At 35.7% G+C, this 22,524-nt stretch overlaps 1 protein-coding gene across 2 annotated transcripts in view; it reads right to left on the reverse strand.

Moving 5' to 3' along the window:
• The window catches only part of LIN9 (lin-9 DREAM MuvB core complex component), an 83,623-nt gene that overhangs the window by 24,942 nt on the left and 36,157 nt on the right, over window positions 1–22,524 (reverse strand). The window contains exons 8-12 of one of the 2 annotated variants that reach the window (XM_065936750.1): window positions 7,548–7,681; window positions 5,988–6,107; window positions 5,402–5,503; window positions 3,721–3,795; window positions 2,153–2,233 (exon numbers count right to left, since the gene is read on the reverse strand). In XM_065936750.1, coding sequence (XP_065792822.1) covers window positions 2,153–2,233; window positions 3,721–3,795; window positions 5,402–5,503; window positions 5,988–6,107; window positions 7,548–7,681 — 512 coding nt within the window. The remainder of the gene's footprint in view (window positions 1–2,152; window positions 2,234–3,720; window positions 3,796–5,401; window positions 5,504–5,987; window positions 6,108–7,547; window positions 7,682–22,524) is intronic. The other variant, XM_065936751.1, reaches the window with a different exon arrangement.

The following is a 22,524-nucleotide window of genomic DNA, read 5'->3' on the forward strand; positions in this document are numbered from 1 at the left end:
AGACCTAGAGAATATTATGCTTAGTGAAATAAGTCAGACAGAGGAAGGAAAATATTGCATGATATCACTTATATGATATCACTTATATGTGGAATCTAAAAAGCAATGCAAATGAATGTGTATACAGAAAGAAAGAGACTCACAGATACAGAAAACAAACCAGTGGTTACAAAGGAGAGAGGAAAATAGGGAGGGATAAATTAGGGGTATGGGATTGATTAACAGATATAAACTACTACATACAAAGTAGATAAGCAACAAGAATATACTTAATAACACTTGGAATTATACCCAGTATCTTACAACCTATCATGGAATATAATCTGACAAAAGCACTAAATCAGTATGCTGTATACCTGAAACTAAGACAATACGATAAATCAACTGTACTTCAAAAAACAAAACAAAATATGAAAGTAAATGCATGGAAGAAGAAATCCATATGCTAAGCATAAAAACATATTTATACCATATACTAGTTTCACAATATTTGAATTTTTATAATGGAAATTATTTCTAATCATAAATAAAATTATAAAGTCTATCAAGAAAATCAGATTTCTGCAGAGTTCCCACACGCCAAGAAGCCAAGCCGATATCAAAATAGGCCTTTATTTTAAAGTAAGTAACATTAATTTGGCTGAGTCAAATCTAATACTTTAAGGTGTGAAACCCAGCTACAGGGAAAAGTCCTAGCTAGTGGTGTGAAAGTAAAATCATTTGATTATGAATGAAGATGAAATGGTTTCCCTAGTGGCTCAGACGGTAAAGGATCTTCCTGTAATGCAGGAGACCCAGGTTCGATTCCTGGGTTGGTAAGATCTTCTGGAGAAGGGAATGGCAACCCACTCCAGTATTCTTGCCCGGAGAATTCTACGGACAGAGGAGCCTGGTGAGCTACAGTTCATGGGGCCACAAACAGTCGGACACAACTGAGGAACTTAACACTTTTTTCAAGATGGAAAAGATGATAAGATGATCAGAGAAAATGCAGTCGGGGAACATTGAAAAACCATAGTATAAAGGGCAGAAGTAGAACTAATGGAAACCAAGATAAGAATTAGAGTCCAGTAGCAAAGAAGCAAGCACATTAATATTATTATGTTTAGGATATACAATAGCAATATGTTATGGCTAATTTTTTTCGATCTTTGATAGTCTGCGTATCTGACAGCACTGATTTTATAACATGCCCACATGAGTTAAACTGGGACCAAGAAGCCTGTTCTGGTATCTGTACTACTAAATAGCAGCAAAATCTTAGGTCAAAATCCCTTGACATCTTTGGTCTTCAGTTCTCAATTCCATAAAAATGATGGGCTTGAATTGGATAATTCAAAGTCATGTTCAGGTTAAAAAAAACACCTACAAGAAGACTGTTCCTCATTCAGTTCTGTATCTACTTGTCCAGCTGCTTATTCACACCTACCCCTCACACCATTCCATGCAAGAGGTGATTAATGTAATGACAACTCCCTATTCTTGTACTCATGACAGACTCCGGTAATTAGCTAAAGCCCTTTGCCTCCAAGTCTAGTCACTGAGCTCTCCTTTTCTTTCATACTTTCTAGCAACCATTTCTAATCAGTTGGAGATGGTATTTGAGAAAAAAACGATTCACCATCCTATAAAATCATAACTATGACTTTCAGTATGATTAAAAAACTTTCTTAGTGAATATTTTCTACATCTTAAAAAATTCTGATAATTATCTCCTATGAATTAAATTAACTCTTATATTTTGTACTCATTAGATTGATAAAATAGGATATAAGTATTGTCAAGATAACCTGAAGATACCAGCCTACATATTTCCTGATTTATTTATTCTGAACCACTTTGAATAACCTCTGCTAATATGATTTCCTTAGTCAGAAGCAACAATGCTAGGAATTCTACACTCATACAAACTGTCTAAGAATCTAATATATATCCATTAATCCTATTCAATGACATAAAGGAGGTCTAGGGTAATGAATAGTACTGTATTGCTAATTGAGCATGTGTTCAGTTTAATAAAACACAGTGAGAGTAAATCAGGATTTTAATATAACAGTTATCTCTAGGTTTTTTCATAAAATATATTCCACCCTTAAATATAGAAGCCCCCATTATCTGAAAATGAGACAAGTAAACAAAAAAATATCCTTACCAGTTTTTCTGCTTCTGTGTTCATTTCCCTTAATTTCTTGATATGTTCCTTTTTAATCATGAGAATTTTTGATAGTCTGGTCTACAGACAATGAAAAAGAGATGTTTTGGAATAAAGAGAGGCACTTAAATATACCAGGTAGACATCAAACTTGTAGGTTTCCACTAAGATATTTTAGCAGATGTGTTTCAATATAAATATAGCACGGACACTATTTTAGAAATCTGACTGGCTGAGAGGAAGATATTTTAAAATCTACTGTAAGAAGGTACATCAAAACGAATAAGAAGTCAACCCGAATAAGCTTTCACTGGAACAACGTGTGGACCAATCAGAATAACAAATATAATTAATTGAAGCACAAATATATTAAAATTCATGCATTCAGGCTGATACTTAAACAAAATTAACCACTGTTGGAGAACATTAGTAACCAAACTCATCAACTGGAAAACAAAGTAAAAAAATCAACCATTTATTCTGTCTTTCCTATACAAACTATGCCATTAGGTAACCAAATAATAGACTTGGGGGAGTTTTTCCTCTCAGAACGATTTCAGCTAATAAACAAAGAACAAGAATGGCACCATTTTGCAATCCTAATGAATGAATGGATCAAGGCATTGATAATTTGTAGCAGCTAACATTATATTAAAAAAGATTAAAAAAAAAAATAGGGGTATCCTATCAGGGCTTTCCAGGTGCAGCTAGTGGTAAAGAAACCACCTGCCAATGCAGGAGACACAAGAGATGTGTGCTTGATTTCTGCTTCGGGAAGATCCCCTGGAGTAGGAAATGACAACCCACTCCAGTATTCCTGCCTGGGAAGTTCCATGGACAGAGGAGCCTGGTGGGCTATAGTCCATGGGGTCACAAAGAGTCGCACATGGCTGAGCACTATTACCACACATCCTAGCAGAATACAAAAGTATGCATAAAAGTAGTCATATAAAAACAACTATATCAATCAAATAAAAAACCCAAACTGAATCAAACCTTTATATTCAATGAGCAATTTACATGAAGTACAAAGACAGAAGAGTATACTCATATTATTACAAAGATTCAGTCAGCAAAATCCAAACAGTGGGAGACTCTATGGACAAATAATACAGTTTATGCAACAAAGAGGTTAATGGGAAAAAAGAAGAGCCAATATTTAAGAGCCAACTAGACAACTAGAATGCTGACTGGATATGTGATGATATTAAGACATGCTTTTATTAACTTTTTAGATGTAATAATAATATTACAGTCATGTGTCTTTAAAAAAAAGGGCCCTTACCACTTAAAGATACATTACAAAGTATTTACAGATAAATGATATGATGTTTAATTTCTCAAAAGAGAGAAAGAGGGTAGGGGTATATATGAAATAGAAATGGCCAGGAGTTTTTGATAACTGCTATAGCTAGATAATGGGCTCAGAGAGATACATTATACAACTCTGTCTGCTTTTATATGTACTAAATTTTTGATAATTAAAAAATAAAACAAACAACTGACCTAAGTTGATACAGGTAGAGGGAAGGCCTGGTAAGATATGTTACATACTTGTTGACACTGACCCTTATTAGTAGGTCCAGAGCTCTGGACTGGTCTCCTGTCTTGAGTTGTTGGGTTTTATGGAAATCTGTGAGATTCTATTGAGTAAGAAACAGTAAAAGATGGATGAAGGCAACATCTTTCTCCCATTTTTGGTTTCTCTTTCAGTTCTGTTTCTTGTTAGTTTTTGATAGAAAATCATGCTGTTTCCTTCTCATTCTTTTCAAAACTTAGTCCTCTCTTAGAAAGGGTCAGTCTTTTTAGATTCCTCAAAATCCCTAACTCCGAGAAAAAAAATTCATTGTGAACTATGAATTATAAAACTAGCAAAAAATGATGTTTATTTTGTCATAAGAAAAAATTAGTAACAGAAAAAGACAAAAACGTACCTTACACCTCAACAAGAGCAAACCTGAGTTTCATAAAACTTTAGATATTACAAACGACCAGTACATAAAAGGGCTTTTATTTTTACCTGCTAGAAAGCTTAAAATAATGAAAGCAGTGTTTCAACTAGGCATGACACATAGATTTTGAAGTTAAAATTAAGCACTGCAATCAAAACATTTAAGCAGCAATAAAAACATCAATCCTTTAGTAGTAGTGTATTAGTATTTGGCTTCTGACTCCCTCTGCTGGTGGATCTCTTGCTCTCCACTCCTCTTCCTCTTCACCCTCCTTCCCCATCTCCCTCTACCCCTTGCCCAAATATGACCTATCAGCTTTGCTTTTACTTCTGCTATTTAATAAAAGAAAGAATGTCTTTAAAAAACAAGTGTCCTAGTTGTGAAATGATAAGCCTTGGCTCTTTTCATATTTAAAAATTTTCATATAAAAATATCTACCTTTGAAAGTCAAAAGGTGTAATTCTGTATTCCAAGGATAATTAACAACATATAACTAAGGAATAAGAAATGCTATACATATACATACAAATGATAAGCCATTTCCTCAAATAACATTAATTGTAAAGGTAACACTGAATATTTTAATGGTTTATGTTATAAACATTTTTATTTATATAGACTTTATCTATCCCAAGCCAAACAGATTTATTTTCAAAAAAGAAAAGGAAAGGAAAAGAAACAAATCAAACATCATTAGACTATGATTCAAACTAAATAATTTATTCAACCTAATTTTCAAAACAAACAGCTCATTATATTAAGAGTCAGGTTATTCAAGAAAACTGTTCTATATAATAAGTGCTATTTTCACTTTAGCTTTAGATTTCTTTGTGTCTCATCATTAAGTACTTAGCAAATGAATAGCTATTTGTAGTCTCAGAAAAAAAACTAAAGTTCCTGCTAACCAGAGTTGGCCAACATACCTTAAGTTTTGAGGTGACTGATAATGGCAGGATTACTGAGGTTACTAAATAAAAACCTTCATATTTATACAATTTATTAACAGCTAGAATATTCATTTCATAGAGTGTATGCTAGAACACTTATACTAGAGTCCTTAACATAGTAAAATAATAAGAACCCAATCCAAGAAAAGCCCAACAAAAATAGACCTCTAAGTCTTTTTTGGCTGTTATAACTTATTTTCAAGCTTTGTTGGAAATAACAGAGTTCTTAAAACACAATGATTTAAAAAGTGTAAAAATATTTGGTCCTAGAAAAATTTTCAAATTTAATAACACAAAAGATATTGAATTTTTTTTTAACAAATGAGCAAAATATTCAGAGCAATTCTTACCACTTGGATAAGGAATTCTACTGGAAAACCACCTAACGTTTCAGTGTCAGAGCCAGAAATTTTACTTCTCCAAGGTGACTGTCCTAATAAGGGATCATTATCCTGTGGGAATAAAAGGGAAACATTTAACCACTGACCTTTCAAAATGAAGTATTTAAATTTTTTAAAACTTTATTTTATTGAAGTATAGTTGATTTATAATACTGTCCTAACTTCTATTATACAGCAAAGTGATTCATTCCTACACATGTTACATTTTTAAAATATTCTATTTCATTATGGTTTATCATAGGATACTGAATACAGTTCTTTGTGCTACACAGTAGGAACTCTCATAAAATTTTTAAATAAAGAACAAATTCTATTATAATTAATATTGTATTAAAAATCCTATAAAAAGGAAAATATTTCCAAGCTGAAGTAACTATTTTATTTACTTTATTAGCTTTTTATTTAATATCTGACAACTCAAAATAATGTGGGCACCACCTAAAGTTACTACAATCAATGTATGTTTCGTAAGAACATAGTTTACATTCATAATGATCATTTAAATTACTGGTGATATTTAAAAAACATTACTTACTGTAATCGGTGATTGGAGAGGAGGAGTATAATGTAACCGTGGTGGAGTCATAAAAAATCGAGAAGGCCGCTGTTTTTGTCCAAAGGCAGCAATTGGCATTGTCTCATGAGGCTCATTACTCTTTGGGAAAAGAGACCAGGCCCCAAAACTTGAAGAACTTTACTATCATTTTAGTTTTACAAAAATTCTATTTTAGCATTAAATGCACACTAGTTTATTATGATTTATCATAAAATATATTAACTACAAAGATCAAACAGCTAAAACTTAAATCAGAATATGAATACTACTTGGCTACTAAGATACTGAATCCACAAAACAGAAGAAAGTGATCTATGAAAGAAAGGAAAGTGATCTATGGCCACCCTTGGCTGTCTCTGTGTTAAAGACTATCTGAGTATTACCCACTGTAATTAAAGGCTGGCCAGGGAGAAATGTTTTGGTGATTCATAAAGGAAATTACATTAATGCAACAGAAGAGTAATTTTTCCTTTTTAAAATGGGAGGTTTAAAAATTTCATCCTTTAATGAAAAAATAAGATTGATATACCTTGCTCTATATTTAGTCCAAATTATCTTTCTCTCCTACTCCTCTCTAAAGTACGTTTGATAAGGAAATTCTTACAATAAGCAGAGTCACAGCTTTTTTAAAAGTATGGAGCAGAAAAAGAGTCTTCTATTTTTATACTAAGGAGATAAAGAAATTTTGATTTTTAATTGTAAGTTCACAATCCTTGAAAAGCAAGTTTATAACAAAGGAAGGAAGAGGCAGGGGGATTAATGCAAAGAGTTAAGTTTCCATAATACTTAGAGGCAAACAATTTTTTTTTCAAAAAGTTTATTACTCATTAAAAAAACTATCAGAGAGTTATATTTATTCTTTATATTTTAACTAGTTAGGAAAGTATATAATTTTCATTACATTGCTAAATTAAGCATGATCATGAAATAATGGTTCAAAGTTTAATGCACTATATCAGAGGTTCAAAAGATCTGGATTCAAGACTCAACCTGGCAAGAATCCATCTTGAAAGCCTTGAATAAATTACCTAATGTACTTATGTCTCAGTTTCACCTTATGAAAAGTAGAGGTTATTAACATCCAACTCCTATATTCTGAGGATAAAATAGGAACATATAAAAAATTTATATTTCAAATTACAAGATGTTACTTCAACCTTCAAAGTTGTTTTACAAAACAACTTGTTTTTGTAAACTGAAACAACTTGTTTCAGTTGTTTTATAAAAACAGCTGAAACCCAAGTGTTGTGTAGCTATTCCCCAGGTGCAAGTGTTGTATAGCTATTTAGTCAAGAGTGATCAGTTGTGTCACACTATAATTTGATGTGGGGAAGGCAGAGGGATGCTAGACTCTGGAAAATGTAGAAGAAAATTAGAGTTCTGCTCCAGGAGTCCAGGAGGCAGGGCTGGGAACCCCCTAAACATCTATTCCTTTGTGACTTGAAATTTGATTCTATCATACACACAACCACTAAGAACACTCTATAAGACATATTTTATACGCATAAACCAAATATGTACTGTGAAATAAATACTCACAAGAACTTCATAGTCAGGGATAGTATGAGTTCCAAGCCCTGCCCTATCAAATGTTACTCTATAAGTAGCATTAAGAGTATCCACAGCATCTATTTGTCCAGTGAAGAGACCATCATGAACACCACGTAATCGTGCTGAAAAAAGAAACAAAAAGGCATTATGGTATTTAGGATACAAAAAACTACCACATACAGAACTGCTTCAAGCATGTACTTCAAAGTGGAGAAAGTACAGTACTGCTGTCTATTAAAGTTTCCAAAAAAGGTATTTAGGTTTAGAAGAATAATTTAAAAACTTTTGACACAAACAACAAAACTATAAATGGTGATCCTTAATTTGGTAAGTGAATGAAACCATATATCTACCAAACTAGGGGGAAAATACTTTTTAAAAAAGTCAACAAAAGAAACTTGGTCATTATACTCATAAATGAAGCACTAGGAATAATTCAAATGAAAAAAAGACAAGGATGCTATGCAGAAAAGATTTACTAGGCTTCAAACTGCTATCCTTAGAAAGGGTCACCTACAAGGTTGGCTTCTGGGAGCCTGAACTTTGAGAGTGTGCCCAGACTGTTTGTGCAAACAATGTGGTTACCAGATTTCCAATTCTTGCACATGCCAGGCAAAAGGTGCCTACGTAACCAGTCCCCTATAGAAAACTTGGGCACTGAGTAATGAGTTTCCCTGGTAGAGAACATTTCTTAAGTGTGGTTACAACTTGCTGCTGAAGGAATACTCCAAGTCTTGTGTGACACCACAGGGAGGGGACTCTTAGAAGCTTACACCTGTTTTCCTCTGGACTTTGGCCCCTTGTACTTTTCCCTTGATTCACTGAAAAAGCAAGAGAGCGCCAGAAAAACATCTACTTCTGCTTTATTGACTATGCCAACGCCTTTGACTATATGAACCACCACAAACTTTGGAAAATTCTTAAAGAGATGGGAATACCAGACTACCTGACCTGCCTCTTGAGAAATCTGTATGCAGGTCAGGAAGCAATAGTTAGAACTGGACACAGAACAACAGATTGGTTCCAAATAGGGAAAGGAGTACGTCAAGGCTGCATATTGTCACCCTGCTTATTTAACTTATATGCAGAGTACATCATGAGAAATGTTGGGCTGGATGAAGCACAAGCTGGAATCAAGATTGCTGGGAGAAGTATCAATAACCTCAGATATGCAGATGACACCACCCTTATGGCAGAAAGTGAAGAACTAAAGAGCCTCTTGATGAAAGTGAAAGAGGAGAGTGAAAAAGTTGGCTTAAACCTCAACATTCAGAAAACCTAGATCATGACATCCGGTCCCATCACTTCATGGCAAATAGATGGGGAAACAGTGGAAACAGTGACAGACTTTATATTTTTGGGCTCCAAAATCACTGCAGATGGTGATTGCAGCCATGAAAGTAAAGGACACTTGCTCTTTGGAAGAAAAGTTACAACCAATCTAGACAGCATATTAAAAAGCAGAGACATTTCTTTGCCAACAAAGGTCTGTCTAGTCAAAGCTATGGTTTTTCCAGTGGTCATGTATGAATGTGAGAGTTGGACTATAAAGAAAGCTGAGCACCGAAGAATTGATGCTTTTGAGCTATGGTGTTGGAGAAGACTCTTGAGAGTCCCTTGGACTGCAAGGAGATCCAACCAGTCCACCCTAAAGGATATCAGTTCTGAATATTCACTGGAAGGTAGATGTTGAAGCTGAAACACCAATACTTTGGCCATCTGATGCAAAGAACTGACTCATTTGAAAAGACTCTAATGCTGGGAAAGATTGAGGGCAGGAGGAGAAGGGGACGACAGAGGATGAGATGGTTAGATGGCATCACCAACTCAATGGACATGAGTTTGAGTAAACTCCAGGAGTTGGTGATGGACAGGGAGGCCTGGAGTGCTACAGTCCATGGGGTTGCAAAGAGTCAGACACAACTGAGCCACTGAACTGAACTGACTTTTCCCTCTGCTTATTTTGCTTCGTATCCTTTTCTGTGATAAGCCATGGCCACGAACACAACTATTTGCCAAGTACTCTTGAGTTTTTCTGGGGCTTCCCTGGTGGCTCGGTGGTAAAGAATTCACCTGCCAATACAGGAGATGTGGGAGACGCAGGTTTGATATCTGGGTTACGAAGATGCCCTGGAGGAAGAAAGGGCAACCCAACTCAGTATTCTTGCCTGGAAAATCCCATGGACAAAGGAGCCTGGTGGGCTACAGTCCATGGGGTTGCAAAGAGTCAGGTACAACTGAGCGATTGGGCACACTTGTACACACACTTGAGTCTTTCTAGTGAATCACCAAACCAAACCTGGGTGTGGTCTTGGGGATCCCTCACATAGATGAATTCTTGTGCCACTATTACTTAAATTCACAGTTTGAAGTAATATGAAGAAAATCCAAGGAAACAACAAGGATGAATGAAAAAATAAGAACATTTAAGACATTAAACTAGGCAAAATGACACATTTTGCAGTGTGCTGTGCTTAGTCGCTTAGTTGTATCCAACTCTTGAACTGTAGCCTGCCAGGCTCCTCTGTCCATGTCTATTTCATGGACATGTCTGTTCATGTCTATTTTTATACACATAAAAATGATATCATTTTAATAGAACACAAATGTTCAATGCAAAGCTATTTAAAAGGATCAACTGATTAAAAACTCAAGTGCAGAAGACTAAAATATCATTTTTAGTCTTTGACTGACCAATTAAGGGAAAATTAAACAGGAATATAGAAGATAGGAGCAATAAAGTTGAATAAACAGAGAATTAGAATTTCTAGTTATGGCAATATGAAGAGGTTGATGATTCTTCTCTGCAAAAAGACTTGTATAAACCTGTACAAGACTGTCAAAGACTACTATTTCAAGGTATTGGAAATAGACTAAATGTAGAAAACAATTAAGAAATGAGCACTGTTAGAAAATTGCTAGAACTTCAGGTAAGGATAGGTGAACTCAGTGGCCTTTTTGCAAGAGGCTATTCACATTCCACCATCACCAATAGCTTGACTGGTGGAGAGTTTTTCTACTGTGTGGTTGGTCATGGAAACAGTGCTGTTTGTTGCCAGAGGGGCAGACTGGTTGTGGACCAGTGAGTAAAAACCTGTGACTGTGTTAGCTAAGAGTGGTGAACTCAATGAGGAAAGAATAAGAAAACCCTACAACTCTGGAAGCCTAAGATGCAGTCCTGTCTGAGGTGAGTGGCAGAAGAGGCAGGAATTTAAGAGGGAGCTCCTGTAAACTAGAAAGCCATAAAAAGACTGAAATAAACTCTCCATAAATTTTTGCCTAAGTGGAAAACTATGTGATTTGGTGGGAAAGACCCAAGAGAGTCTGGTAAAGAGCAAAAACTAAAGGATGACCTGGAAACTGACATCAGCTTTGTATGTGTTACCCAGCTACACACAGACTAGTCTGAGGCCTTTCTGGATTAAGAGGTTTGAGTAAAACCTCTGCCTAAGTCACTTGCTGACCACCAAGTCTGCATGACTTTATTTATTAAAAATAAATAAAAGGGCAAACAAAAACTGCGCAAAGATATTAGTGGTTGCACAAAGTGTCAGTTGCTCAGTCATGTCTGACTCTGTGACTCCATGTGTGTCCATGGAATTCTCCAGGTAACAATACTGGAATGGGTTGCCATCCCTTCTCCAGGGGATCTTCCCGACTCAGGGATTGAACCCAGGATATCCTGGATTGCAGGCAGATTCTTTACTGTCTGAGCTCCCAGGGCAAGTTACTAAAGGAAATACAACAATTCACACACACACACACACACACACACACACACACACACACACACACACACAAATAGAAAACAGACTTGCTATAATACATTATCTAAAATATCTAGTTTTCAACCAAAAATTACCAGACATGTAATAAAGTAAAAAAGTGTGATTCTTACCCAGAATAAAAGTATAGTAGGTAGAAACTGAAAGAGATGATATATTAGCAGAGTCTTCAAAAGTAGGTTTTAAAAATATGTTCAGAGAATTAAAGACAATGACTTAATAGGAATCTCACAGAAACTGTACAAAAGAACCAAACAGAAACTCTAGAGTTAAAAAGACGATATGAAGAAAAGCATCAGGGAACATTTTAGATAATATATTGTAATAAGCTTGGATTCTACTCTATTAAAGAGAGATCAAGATAGAGATTATCCAATCAGAAGAACACAGAGAACAAAAGACTGAAGTAAATGAAGACAGCCTCAGAGAGCTGGAGAAAGATATCAAGTGTACCAGCATATTTGTAATGAGAGATGGAAAGGGAAGGAGAGAAAGTAACAGAAAAAGAAACTGGAAGAAACTGTGGCCAAAAATCTCCCATATTTAATTTTAAAATTAAATCCTACTAATCAATGAAACTCAATAAACCTCAAATAGGATAAATATAAAGAGCATCAAATCTAGACACAACACAGTGAAATTTTCAAAATCCAAGGACAAAGAAAGAATACTGAAAGCTTCAAGAGAAAAATGAGTCATCACATGTAGGAGAATAGCAGCACAATGAGCAGATACATTTCTCACTTCTCATCAGAAACGATGAAAGTCAGAAGGCAATAGGGTGCTAACAAGAAAAAACTGTCAGTCAAGAATTCTATATCCTGTGAAGCTTATTTTTCACAAATGCAGGAGAAATGGAAACATTTTCAGATAAACAAAACAGAATCTGTTGTTTTGTTTAGGAATAAATACTAAAACACATCCTTTGTGATAAAAGGAAATAATACCAGACTGTAGCTAAAATCCACAGCAAAAAAAGAAAAATGCCAGAAATGGTAAATTTGTGGGTGCATATAAAAAACAGTGTATACAAAATACAACACTTTTTCTATTTCCATCATTTCATTTTTAAAAAGTAAGATTATTTAAAGAAATAATTGCAATACTGTATTCTCAGATGATCACAGATATAAATCTAACACATTTGATGATGACAATAATAAGGAAGTGGGAGAAAATGGAGCTATAGTGGAGTAAATTTGCTATATTTTATCAGAATTAATTCAGTATTAATTAGATTGTGATATGTTCAAACTTCATACTGGAAAAAAAAACCTTCATATTGTATTTCCCAGAGCAACACACACACACACACACACACACACACACACACACACACACACACACACCCCATCTAAAAATAACAACAGAGAAATTAAAATTGTCTAAATTTGTACACTAATACACAAATCCTAACTATATAACTATGCTAAGTAAAATTTGTATACCAAACAGTACTTAACACAAAGGAAGGCAGTAAAGGAGGCACAAAGGAGCATGAAGGACAGGAGACACACTGTAACAAACAGCATGATAGGCATCAGATCAGTTCAGTCGCTCAGTCGTGTCCGACTCTTTGTGACCCCATGAATCGCAGCACGCCAGGCCTCCCTGTCCATCACCAACTCCTGGAGTTTACTCAAACTCATGACCATCGAGTCAGAGATGCCATCCAGCCATCTCATCCTCTGTCGTCCCCTTCTCCTCCTGCCCTCAGTCTTTCCCAGCATCAGGGTCTTTTCAAATGAGTCAGCTCTTTTCATGAGGTGGCCAAAGTATTGGCGTTTCAGCTTCAGCATCAGTCCTTCCAATAAACACTCAGGACTGATCTCCTTTAGGATGGACTGGTTGGATCTCCTTGCAGTCCAAGGACTCTCAAGAGTCTTCTCCAACATCACAGTTCAAAAGCATCAATTTTTCAGTTCTCAGCTTTCTTCACAGTCCAACTCTCACATCCATACATGACCAATGGAGAAACCACAGCCTTGACTAGATGGACCTTTGTTGGCAATGTAATGTCTCTGCTTTTTAATATGCTGTCTAGGTTGGTCATAACTTTCCTTCCAAGGAGTAAGCGTCTTTTAATTTCATGGCTGCAATCACCATCTGCAATGATTTTGGAGCCCCCAAAAATAAAGTCTGACACTGCTTCCACTGTTTCCCCATCTATTTGCCATGAAGTGATGGGACCAGATGCCATGATCTTAGTTTTCTGAATGTTGAGCTTTAAGCCAACTTTTTCACTCTCCTCTTTCACTTTCATCAAGAGGTTTTTTAGCATAAATTCAACCATATCAACTACTACATTAACTGTGAACAGACTAATCACTGATTAAAAAGCAGAGGGTGAAGGGGGTCAATAGTTACAAACTTTCAATTATAAAATAACTGGATTTCCCAGGCAAGAATACTGGAGTGGGTTGCTATTCCCCTCTCCAGGGGATTTTCCCCCACTCAGGGGTCGAACTCAGGTCTCCTGCATTGCAAGCAGATTCTTTACTGTCTGAGCCACCACAGGGAAGGAGTATAAAATAAGTTAAGTCTATATAAAATAGATAACCAACAAGGACCTACTGTATAGCAGGGAGAACTATACTCAATATTTGGTAATAAGTTATAATGGAAAAGAATCTAAAAAAGAATATATATATACACAAAAGGACACATCCATACAAGCACACATATATAACTGAATCATTCTGCTATACACCTGAAACCAACACACTGTAAATCAACTACATTTCCATAAAATTTTTTAAAATTGTAAACATACAAAAAGCCATGTACAAAATGTAAAACATGGTGACTATAATTAATACTGAATTATAAACCTGAAAGTTGTTAAAAAAGTAAATCTTTTAAAAGTTGTAACTTTTTTGAAACTAGGTATGGTAATCATTATTAGCTAGAATTATTGTGATCATTTCATAATATACACAAATACTGAATCATTATATTGTACACCTGAAACTAGTGGTAGATGTCAATTATACCTCAATAAAAAATACAATTAGATAAAAATTTCTCAAATTTTTAAAAAGGCAGAGGTTTACAGACTGGCTTAAAGAGAGCAAGACTCAACTATATGCTGTCTATATGCTTCTACATGTGTCTGAGACACACTTTATTTTATTGTTTTTAAAATTTTTAATTAATCAATTTTAATTGGAGGCTAATTACTTTACAATATTGTGATGGCTTTTGCCATACAATGACATGAATCAGTCACGGGTATACATGTGTCCCCCCCTGCCCTGAACACCCCCTCCCACCTCCATCCCCCATCCCATCCCTCTGGGTTGTCCCAGTGCACCAGCTTTGAGAGCCCTGTTTCATGCATCGAGCTGGACTGGTCGTGTGTTTCACATATGGTAATATACATGTTTCAGTGCTATTCTCTCAAATCATCCCACCCTCGCCTTCTCCCACAGAATCCAAAAGTCTGTTCTTTATACCTGTGTCTCTTTTGCTGTCTCACGTAGAGTTGTCCTTACCATCTTTCTAAATTCCATATATATATATGCACTAATATACTGTACTGCTGTTTTTCTTTCTGACTTAATTCACTCTATATAATAGGCTCCAGTTTCATCCACCTCATTAGAACTGACTCAAATGCATTCTTTTTAACAGCTGAGGAATATTCCATTGTGTATATGAACCACAACTTTCTTATCCATTCGTCTGCCGATGGACATTTAGGTTGCTTCCATGTCCTAGCTATTGTGTTTTAAACAGTGCTGCGATGAACACTGGGGTATGTGTGAGACACACTTCAGATTCACAGATACAAACAGGTTAAAAGTGAAAGAATGGAAAAACATTTACCACAGTAACAACAGAATACTGGAATGGCTATATAATAAAAAATGAAGATAAGGCATGAGCTTCCCTCGTGGCTCAGTGGTAAAGAATCTGCTTGCAATGCTGGAGATGTGGGTTTGATTCCTGGGTCGGGAAGATCCCCTGGAGAAGAAAATAGCAACCCACTCCATTATTCTTGCCTTAAAAATCCCAGGGACAGAAGAGCTGAGCGGGCTACAGTCCACGGAGTTGCAAAAGAGTCGGACACACACACACACAAAGAGTCAGACGTGACTCAGCCACTGAACAACAGCAAAGGTAAGTGATAACACCAGAAACAAAGAGGAACATTTCATAGTGACAATAGAGTCAATGTATCAGGAAAATACGACAAATATAAATAAATATGCACCTTAACAAAGCACCAAAATACCTGAAGCAAAATCTGATAAAATAAAGTTATAGTTAGAGATTTTAATATTCACTCAGTAACTAATATAACGATAAAACAGAAAATCAGTAAGAATATGGAAGATATGAATAACACTATCAATCAATTCGACCTAACATATATGGAATGATCAACCCAACAGCAAAATACACAGTCCTTTGAAATACACATGGGACATTCTGCAAGGCAGACCAAATGACAGGCCACGAAACAAGTCTCAACAACGTTAAAAGAAGTAAAACTATACAGAGTACTTTCTCCAGCCAAAACAAAAAGAAATTAGAAATTACTGAGTCTTCATCAAGCAGACTTCGTTATATAAAATAAACCGAGAGAATACTTATAACATGAATAGTGTAAGAACTCAAATATATTCTGGACGGAGGACCATCTTATGTTCTGATATATACTGTATACTTAGATACACCAAACTTTAGAAGGAGATTTATAAACCTTAGAGAAAACTCTCTTTCTACACTTCTGTGGTATTTTTGTTTTGTTTGCTTTGAGAATGTATTGCTTTTATAAACCAACAAAAAGAAGACATTTCCATAATTTTTTATGTGGATGTCATTATGTCCCTCTACCACAGACCTATATTTTAAATCAAGTTCCCCTATTATTATAGGAGTATCTATCAGTTCGAGGGATGACTAAATTCTAACCAGTTTTACTTAACTGGTTCAAAGATTTTTAAAATATTTAAACATCCTCATCTCTAAGGCAGCCCTCTCATTAACAGCCATTTCTGTGCTAGATTACTGGTGCCGACAAAGCAAATCTAAAACAACAGAAGCAAAAGCAGCAATGTAAGTTAGTATATTACACATGGTAACGTAGGGGTGAAAAGCACTCCTGGTCAGGAAAGTACGAGAAAAATATTGCTGTTGTTATCAGCACTTCCTCTACCCTAAGGTTTTGAGAATACTTTACAATTAAGAAATTTCAAAAACATCAGGCAGAGTAAATCCTACTAATCCATAAATCATACTAGACAGTGTCCACTTACACTTGTTACCCTACCTCAGTTATTAACAGCACCTCCTCCCCTACTCTCGGAAGACGCTCATGTGGGCGATAATTACACGGCCACTCTACTCCTCTGACTGTTTATAGGCTCAAATACACAATGCAACAAAAAGAGACTTAGATAACCTACATTACTTTTAGGACAGTTCCAATTCTTTAAATTTCTCAACAAGTCAATCATTTAAAAAATCTCTTCTTAAACCCTGACTTCTCTGACTACATAGAGTTCTAGAACAACTCAGAGCAAAGGACAACTGATGAACTTCTTAAATTAATACAATGTGGCTAAAGTACGATGTCTAGACATTTCCCCAAAACTTCTCCACTATTCAAATTTTCCATCATTTTGGTGTTTGTCAAAATTCTTGTGTTCTTAACTGTGTATCTAAGAATCATATACAGTCACTTTTTACCGGTTGCTTTTTCACTTACTGCACAATCTCAAATCAGTTACTTTAAAAATTCCTTTTGTTGCTGTTTTTGAGGAAAAATCTGTCTACTACTTCTTCTTTACTAAGAATTTTCTTCCCAATAAGGAGTGTGAAATTTTGCTTGATTATATACTTTTTCTCTCCAGGTAACATTTCTCTCTAGGTAAAATGAAAACGTAAGCATATAATTCTATAAGTTTTGACAAATGAAACCATCCATCCTTATGATGTCATGAAATACTCTTATCCCAGAAAGATGCCCATTCCCAGGCAATCCTTTCTTCAGAAGCGACCACTTTTCTGACAATACTTTTCTACCATAAACTAATTTTGTCTGTTCTACAACTTCATATAAATTGAACCATATAATACACATTTTTTAGTTTTCAGCTTCTTTCACTTAGCATACTGTCCGAAGTTAATCTAAACGTCAGTAGTTTCTTTTTATTGTCAATTTATATTTCACTGCGAGACAATTCCATGTTATGTTTATCCATTTGCCTACTGTTGGCGTGAATCGGGTTTTGGCTATAAAATTGGAACAAAGATGCTATGAATATTCTTGTACATAGCCTTCTGCGAATAGCACTTTTCATTTCTCTTACTTAAATACTGTGCAGCAGAACTGGTAGGTCATAGGGCAGGCATAAATCTAATTTTATTAAAAATTGTCATGCTTTTACCTAGATGTCCATCGGTAGACGAATGGATAAGAAAACTGTGGTACATATACACAATAGAATATTACTCAGCTATTGAACGCATTTGAATCAGTTCTAATGAGGTGGATGAAATTGGAGCCTATTATACAGAGTGAAGTAAGTCAGAAAGAAAAACACCATACAGTGTATTAATGATATACATGGAATTTAGAAAGAGTAACGATGACCCTATATGTGAGACAGCAAAAGAGACACAGATGTAAAGAACTTTTGGACTCTGTGGAAGAAGACGAGGGTGGGATGATTTGAGAGAATAGCAGTGAAACATGTATATTACCATGTGTGAAATAGATCACCAGTCCAAGTTTGATGCATGAGACAGGGTGTTCAGGGCTGGTGCACTGGGATGACCCAGAGGGATGGGATGGGGAGGGAGGTGGGAATGGGGTTCAGGATGGGGAACACATGTACACCCATGGCTGATTCATTTCAATGTATGACAAAAACCACTACAATATTATAAAGTAATTAGCCTCCAATTAAAATAAATTAATTTAAAAAATTGTCATGCTTTTCTCCAAAGTGGTACACCATCCTATCAACAATGAATTACGGTAGATCCACATCTTTGTCAACATTTGATGTTATCAGGAGTTTCAATTTTAGCCATTCTGGTGTGTGTAGTGGTATTTCATTATGCTTTTAATTTGCACTTCCATGGCGATTAATTGATGCTGAGTGCTGTTTCATGTGCTTATTGACCATTCATATATCTTCCTCTGGGAAGCCTCTACACGTCTAATTTTTTAACTGAATTATTTATATTTATCACTAAATGAGTTATTTATGTTTTCTAGATGTAGTCCCTTTTCAGATATAAGATTTGGAAATATTTTTTCCTAGTATATGGCTTGCCTATTTGTTTTCTTGGTGTTGGCTTTTAGTGGGCAGAAGTTTTAAATTTAAGCCTAATGTAAAAATCACCTTTATTTTTTTGATAATTACTTTTTTGTCAGATCCAAGAAATTTCTGCCTACTTACAGATCACAAGATATTTTCCTGTGTCTACTTACTGAAGTTTTATAGTTATAGCTTTTACATTTAGTCCTTTGGTCCATTTTAAATTAAGCTTTTTGTACAGCATGAGGAAAGGTCAAGGCTCATTTCCATATAGATATCTAGTTGATCAGTCATTTATTTGTATAATTATTTTTTAATTTTTATTGCTATTTTATCTATTCTTTTTTGGCTGTGCAGCATGTGGGATCTTAGTTACCAATCAGGGATCAAACCTGCACCCCCTGCAGTGGAAGCGCAGTCTTAACCACTGGACTGCCAGGGAATTCCTGCTCACTTCACTTCAGTTTCAAATAATATTCCATGTGTGGATGTACCAGTTTATTCATCTCATGAAGGACACAGTGGTTCTTCCAATTTTGACAATTACAAATAAAGCTGCTGTAAACATCCATGTGCACTTTATTGTGCAAAAATAAGTTTTGAACTCATTTGGGTAAACAACAAGAAGTGTGACTGCTGGATTATGTGGTAAGAATATATTTAACTTTGTAAAAAACTGCCAAACAGGTTTCCAAAGTGGCTGTACCGTCTTGGACTCTCACCTGTTGCTCCACATTCTCACTAATGTTTGGGGCTGTCAAGTTCTTGATTTTGGCCACTCTAGTAGGTCTATAATGGTATTTCACTGTTCAGTGTGCATTTCCCTGATGACGCATGATTGTCTGATGGTGATCTATTTCTTGGCTCTGCATCTTCTATGTCTTCTGCCTTATTTTTGTGGCACTAATTCGGAAGCAATCATCTCCATCAAGTTGTGCTATTAATTCCTCTGGTGTGGTATCTATTAGTTCTTGAAAATATCTGCATCTCAAACCCCTTCACCCCCAACCTTCCCCCCCCCCCTCACCCCATACAGCTACAATCTCTGTCATGATTTCCTTGACTGGCTCTATTGGACTTTTTCTATAACAGCAATGACATCTTCAATGATATAATCCTTCCAGATTTTCGCCAAGTTTTCTCTATTTGCATTCTCTTCCACAGCGTTGACAATCCTTTCCATAGAGTACCATGTGTAACAAGCCTTAAAGGTCCTTAAGGCTAGAGGCTGAATTACAGATGTTGTATCTGTGTTCAGTGCCTTCAGGGCTGAACTCATGGGGTTCTGGGTAGCCAGGGGCATTGTTCAATATCAAAAGAACTTTAAAAGGCAGTTCCTTACTGGCAAGGTACCTCCTGACTTCAGGGACAAAGCATCAATGGAACCAATCCAGAAAAAGGGGTTTTGTCATCCAGGACTCCTTGCTGTACAACCAAAAGACTGGCAGCTCATGTTTATTTTTCCCCTTCAAGGCTCCGAGGTTAGCAGTTTTATACACAAGGGCTGCTGCTGCTACTGCTGCTAAGTCGCTTCAGTCGTGTTGGACTCTGTGTGGCCCCATAGACAGCAGCCCAACAGGCTCCCCCATCCCTGGGATTCTCCAGGCAAGAACACTGGAGTGGGTTGCCATTTCCTTCTCCAATGTGTGAAAGTGAAAAGTGAAAGTGAAGTCGCTCAGTCATGGCCGACTCTTCGCGACCCCATGGACTGCAGCCCACCAGGCTCCTCTGTCCATGGGATTTTCCAGGCAAGAGTACTAGAGTGGGGTACCATTGCCTTCTCCGATATAAAAGGGCAGTCTTGATCATAAACCCAACTGTATCTGCAGCTGTTAGCCTATCTCTTTCTGCTTTAAATCCCAGTGCTTGCTTGTCTTCCTTACTAATAAGGCATTTTTTTTTAAACCCAGAATAGGACACTTGTTGACATTAAAAACTTGTTCATGCAGATATCCTTTCTCTTCCATGATTTCCTTAAGGGCATTTGGAACCTGTCTGTTGCCTCTTGGTTGGCAGAAGCTGCTTCTCCTATCATCTTGGTATTTATTAAACCAAACCTCTTTTTAAAATTATCAAACCATCTTTTGCTGGCACTGAATTCTTCAGCTTTAGATCCTGCAATCCCTTTTGCTTTGTTGTCTTATCAGAGTCCATAGGTCTGTCTTCCTTATATCGATCCTGCACTCACATAAGAGCTACATTTTCATTATGAGATAAAAAGATATTTCAAAAAATGCACGGTATTCATGCCTGCTGGCATAGCTGAAGCTATAGCTTCACAAACTTCCTTTTTTTTTTTTTTTTAAAAAACACTGGTCCTTATGTGGATTCATTTTTCTTGAAATAGTGGGCAATGACAGCTGAAGACCTCAATCTACAATACGTATCAAGCAATTCAACTTTTTCTTGTAGTGTCAAAACCTTTCTCTGCTTCTTGGGAGCAACTCGAGTATCACTGTGGCACTTTTATGGGCCCTATGAAATTATTCATAGTCTATGATGTTGCACTAAACATAATGGAAAAATATCTGAAAACTGTAAGAAATCACTTTTTAAGGCAATCACATGTATTTTGCTGCCGACAAACTGATCACATGGAGATGATTACTATCACACAGCATTTTAAGCAGATACTTTCAACACCTGGGCTCACTGCAATAGCAAGAGAAGGTTGTTATGGAATTTTTACAGTAGTGCAGTGTGCACTACAGTTAATTTTGAGAAGTTACAGTTTAATACAGCATCTTTATGTTTGCTTCCATTTCTCTCAACGGTAAATGTATAGATTATGTTTATGGGAGTAAATTTTGATAAATTTTACTGCTGTATTTTGTGGTAAGCAAATGATAAAATAGACTATGTCCATATATATCTTCTGCATTCATGACATATTAAGTTTTAAAATTTTTTTCAATATTTCGAGGTTAAGCAATTCATCTGCAAGTTTTTTCACACTGTCAAATCTCCCCCAAAACTGTCAATGTTTATTGAAAAAAAAAATCCACAAATAAATGGATTTGCACAATTCAAACATGTCAGATCGATGCTGTTCATGGTCAACTGTAGTTGAGTGTGACTTTTTTAAAAAAAATAATAAATTCAGTTTGATAATCTCTACTTTTTAAGTATAGTATTCAGTTCATTGAGATTTAATATAATTTTAAAAGGGTGAGATTTAAGTTTACCATCTTGCTATTTATTTTCTACTTCTCTGTCCTTTCTTTCCTGTCATCTTTTCACTTAACTGAGAATTTGTTAGTATGTTAATTTAATTTCTTTATTGGCTTTTTAGGTATATCTCTCAACACTTTAAAAAGTAATTCCTTCAACTTGGACAGCCAGATGCAAAAGATGAAACTAAACCTCTATGTCACATCATACAGAAAAATCAACTCAAAATGGATTAAAGACTTGAATGAGAGACCTCAAACAATAAAACTCCTAGAAGAAAACACATGTAGCATGCTCTTTGACATTGATCTCAGCAATATCTTTCTGGATATGTCTCCTCAGGCAAGGGAAACAAAAGCAAAATTGAATACATGGGATCATATCAAGCTAAAAAGTTTCTGCACAGCAAAGGAAACCATCAACAAAATGAAAAGACAACATACCAAATGGGAGAAAATATCTGCAACTCATATATACATTAATTGGCTAATATCTCAAATATATAAAGAACTCAACAACAAAAAGACAAACAACCCAATTAAAAAATGGGCAGAAGAGCTGAATAGACATTTTTCCAAGGAAGACATATAGATGGCCACAGGCACATGAAAAGATATTCATCACTAATTGTTAGGGAAATGCAAATCAAAACCATGATGCAATTAAAAAAAACCACAGAAAGCCACCAAACAACCTAATCATGAAGTGGGCAGAAGATCTAAATAGACATTT

The sequence above is a fragment of the Muntiacus reevesi genome, chromosome 5 (genome assembly GCF_963930625.1).
Source record: "Muntiacus reevesi chromosome 5, mMunRee1.1, whole genome shotgun sequence".
NCBI classification, from domain to species: Eukaryota; Metazoa; Chordata; class Mammalia; order Artiodactyla; family Cervidae; genus Muntiacus; species Muntiacus reevesi.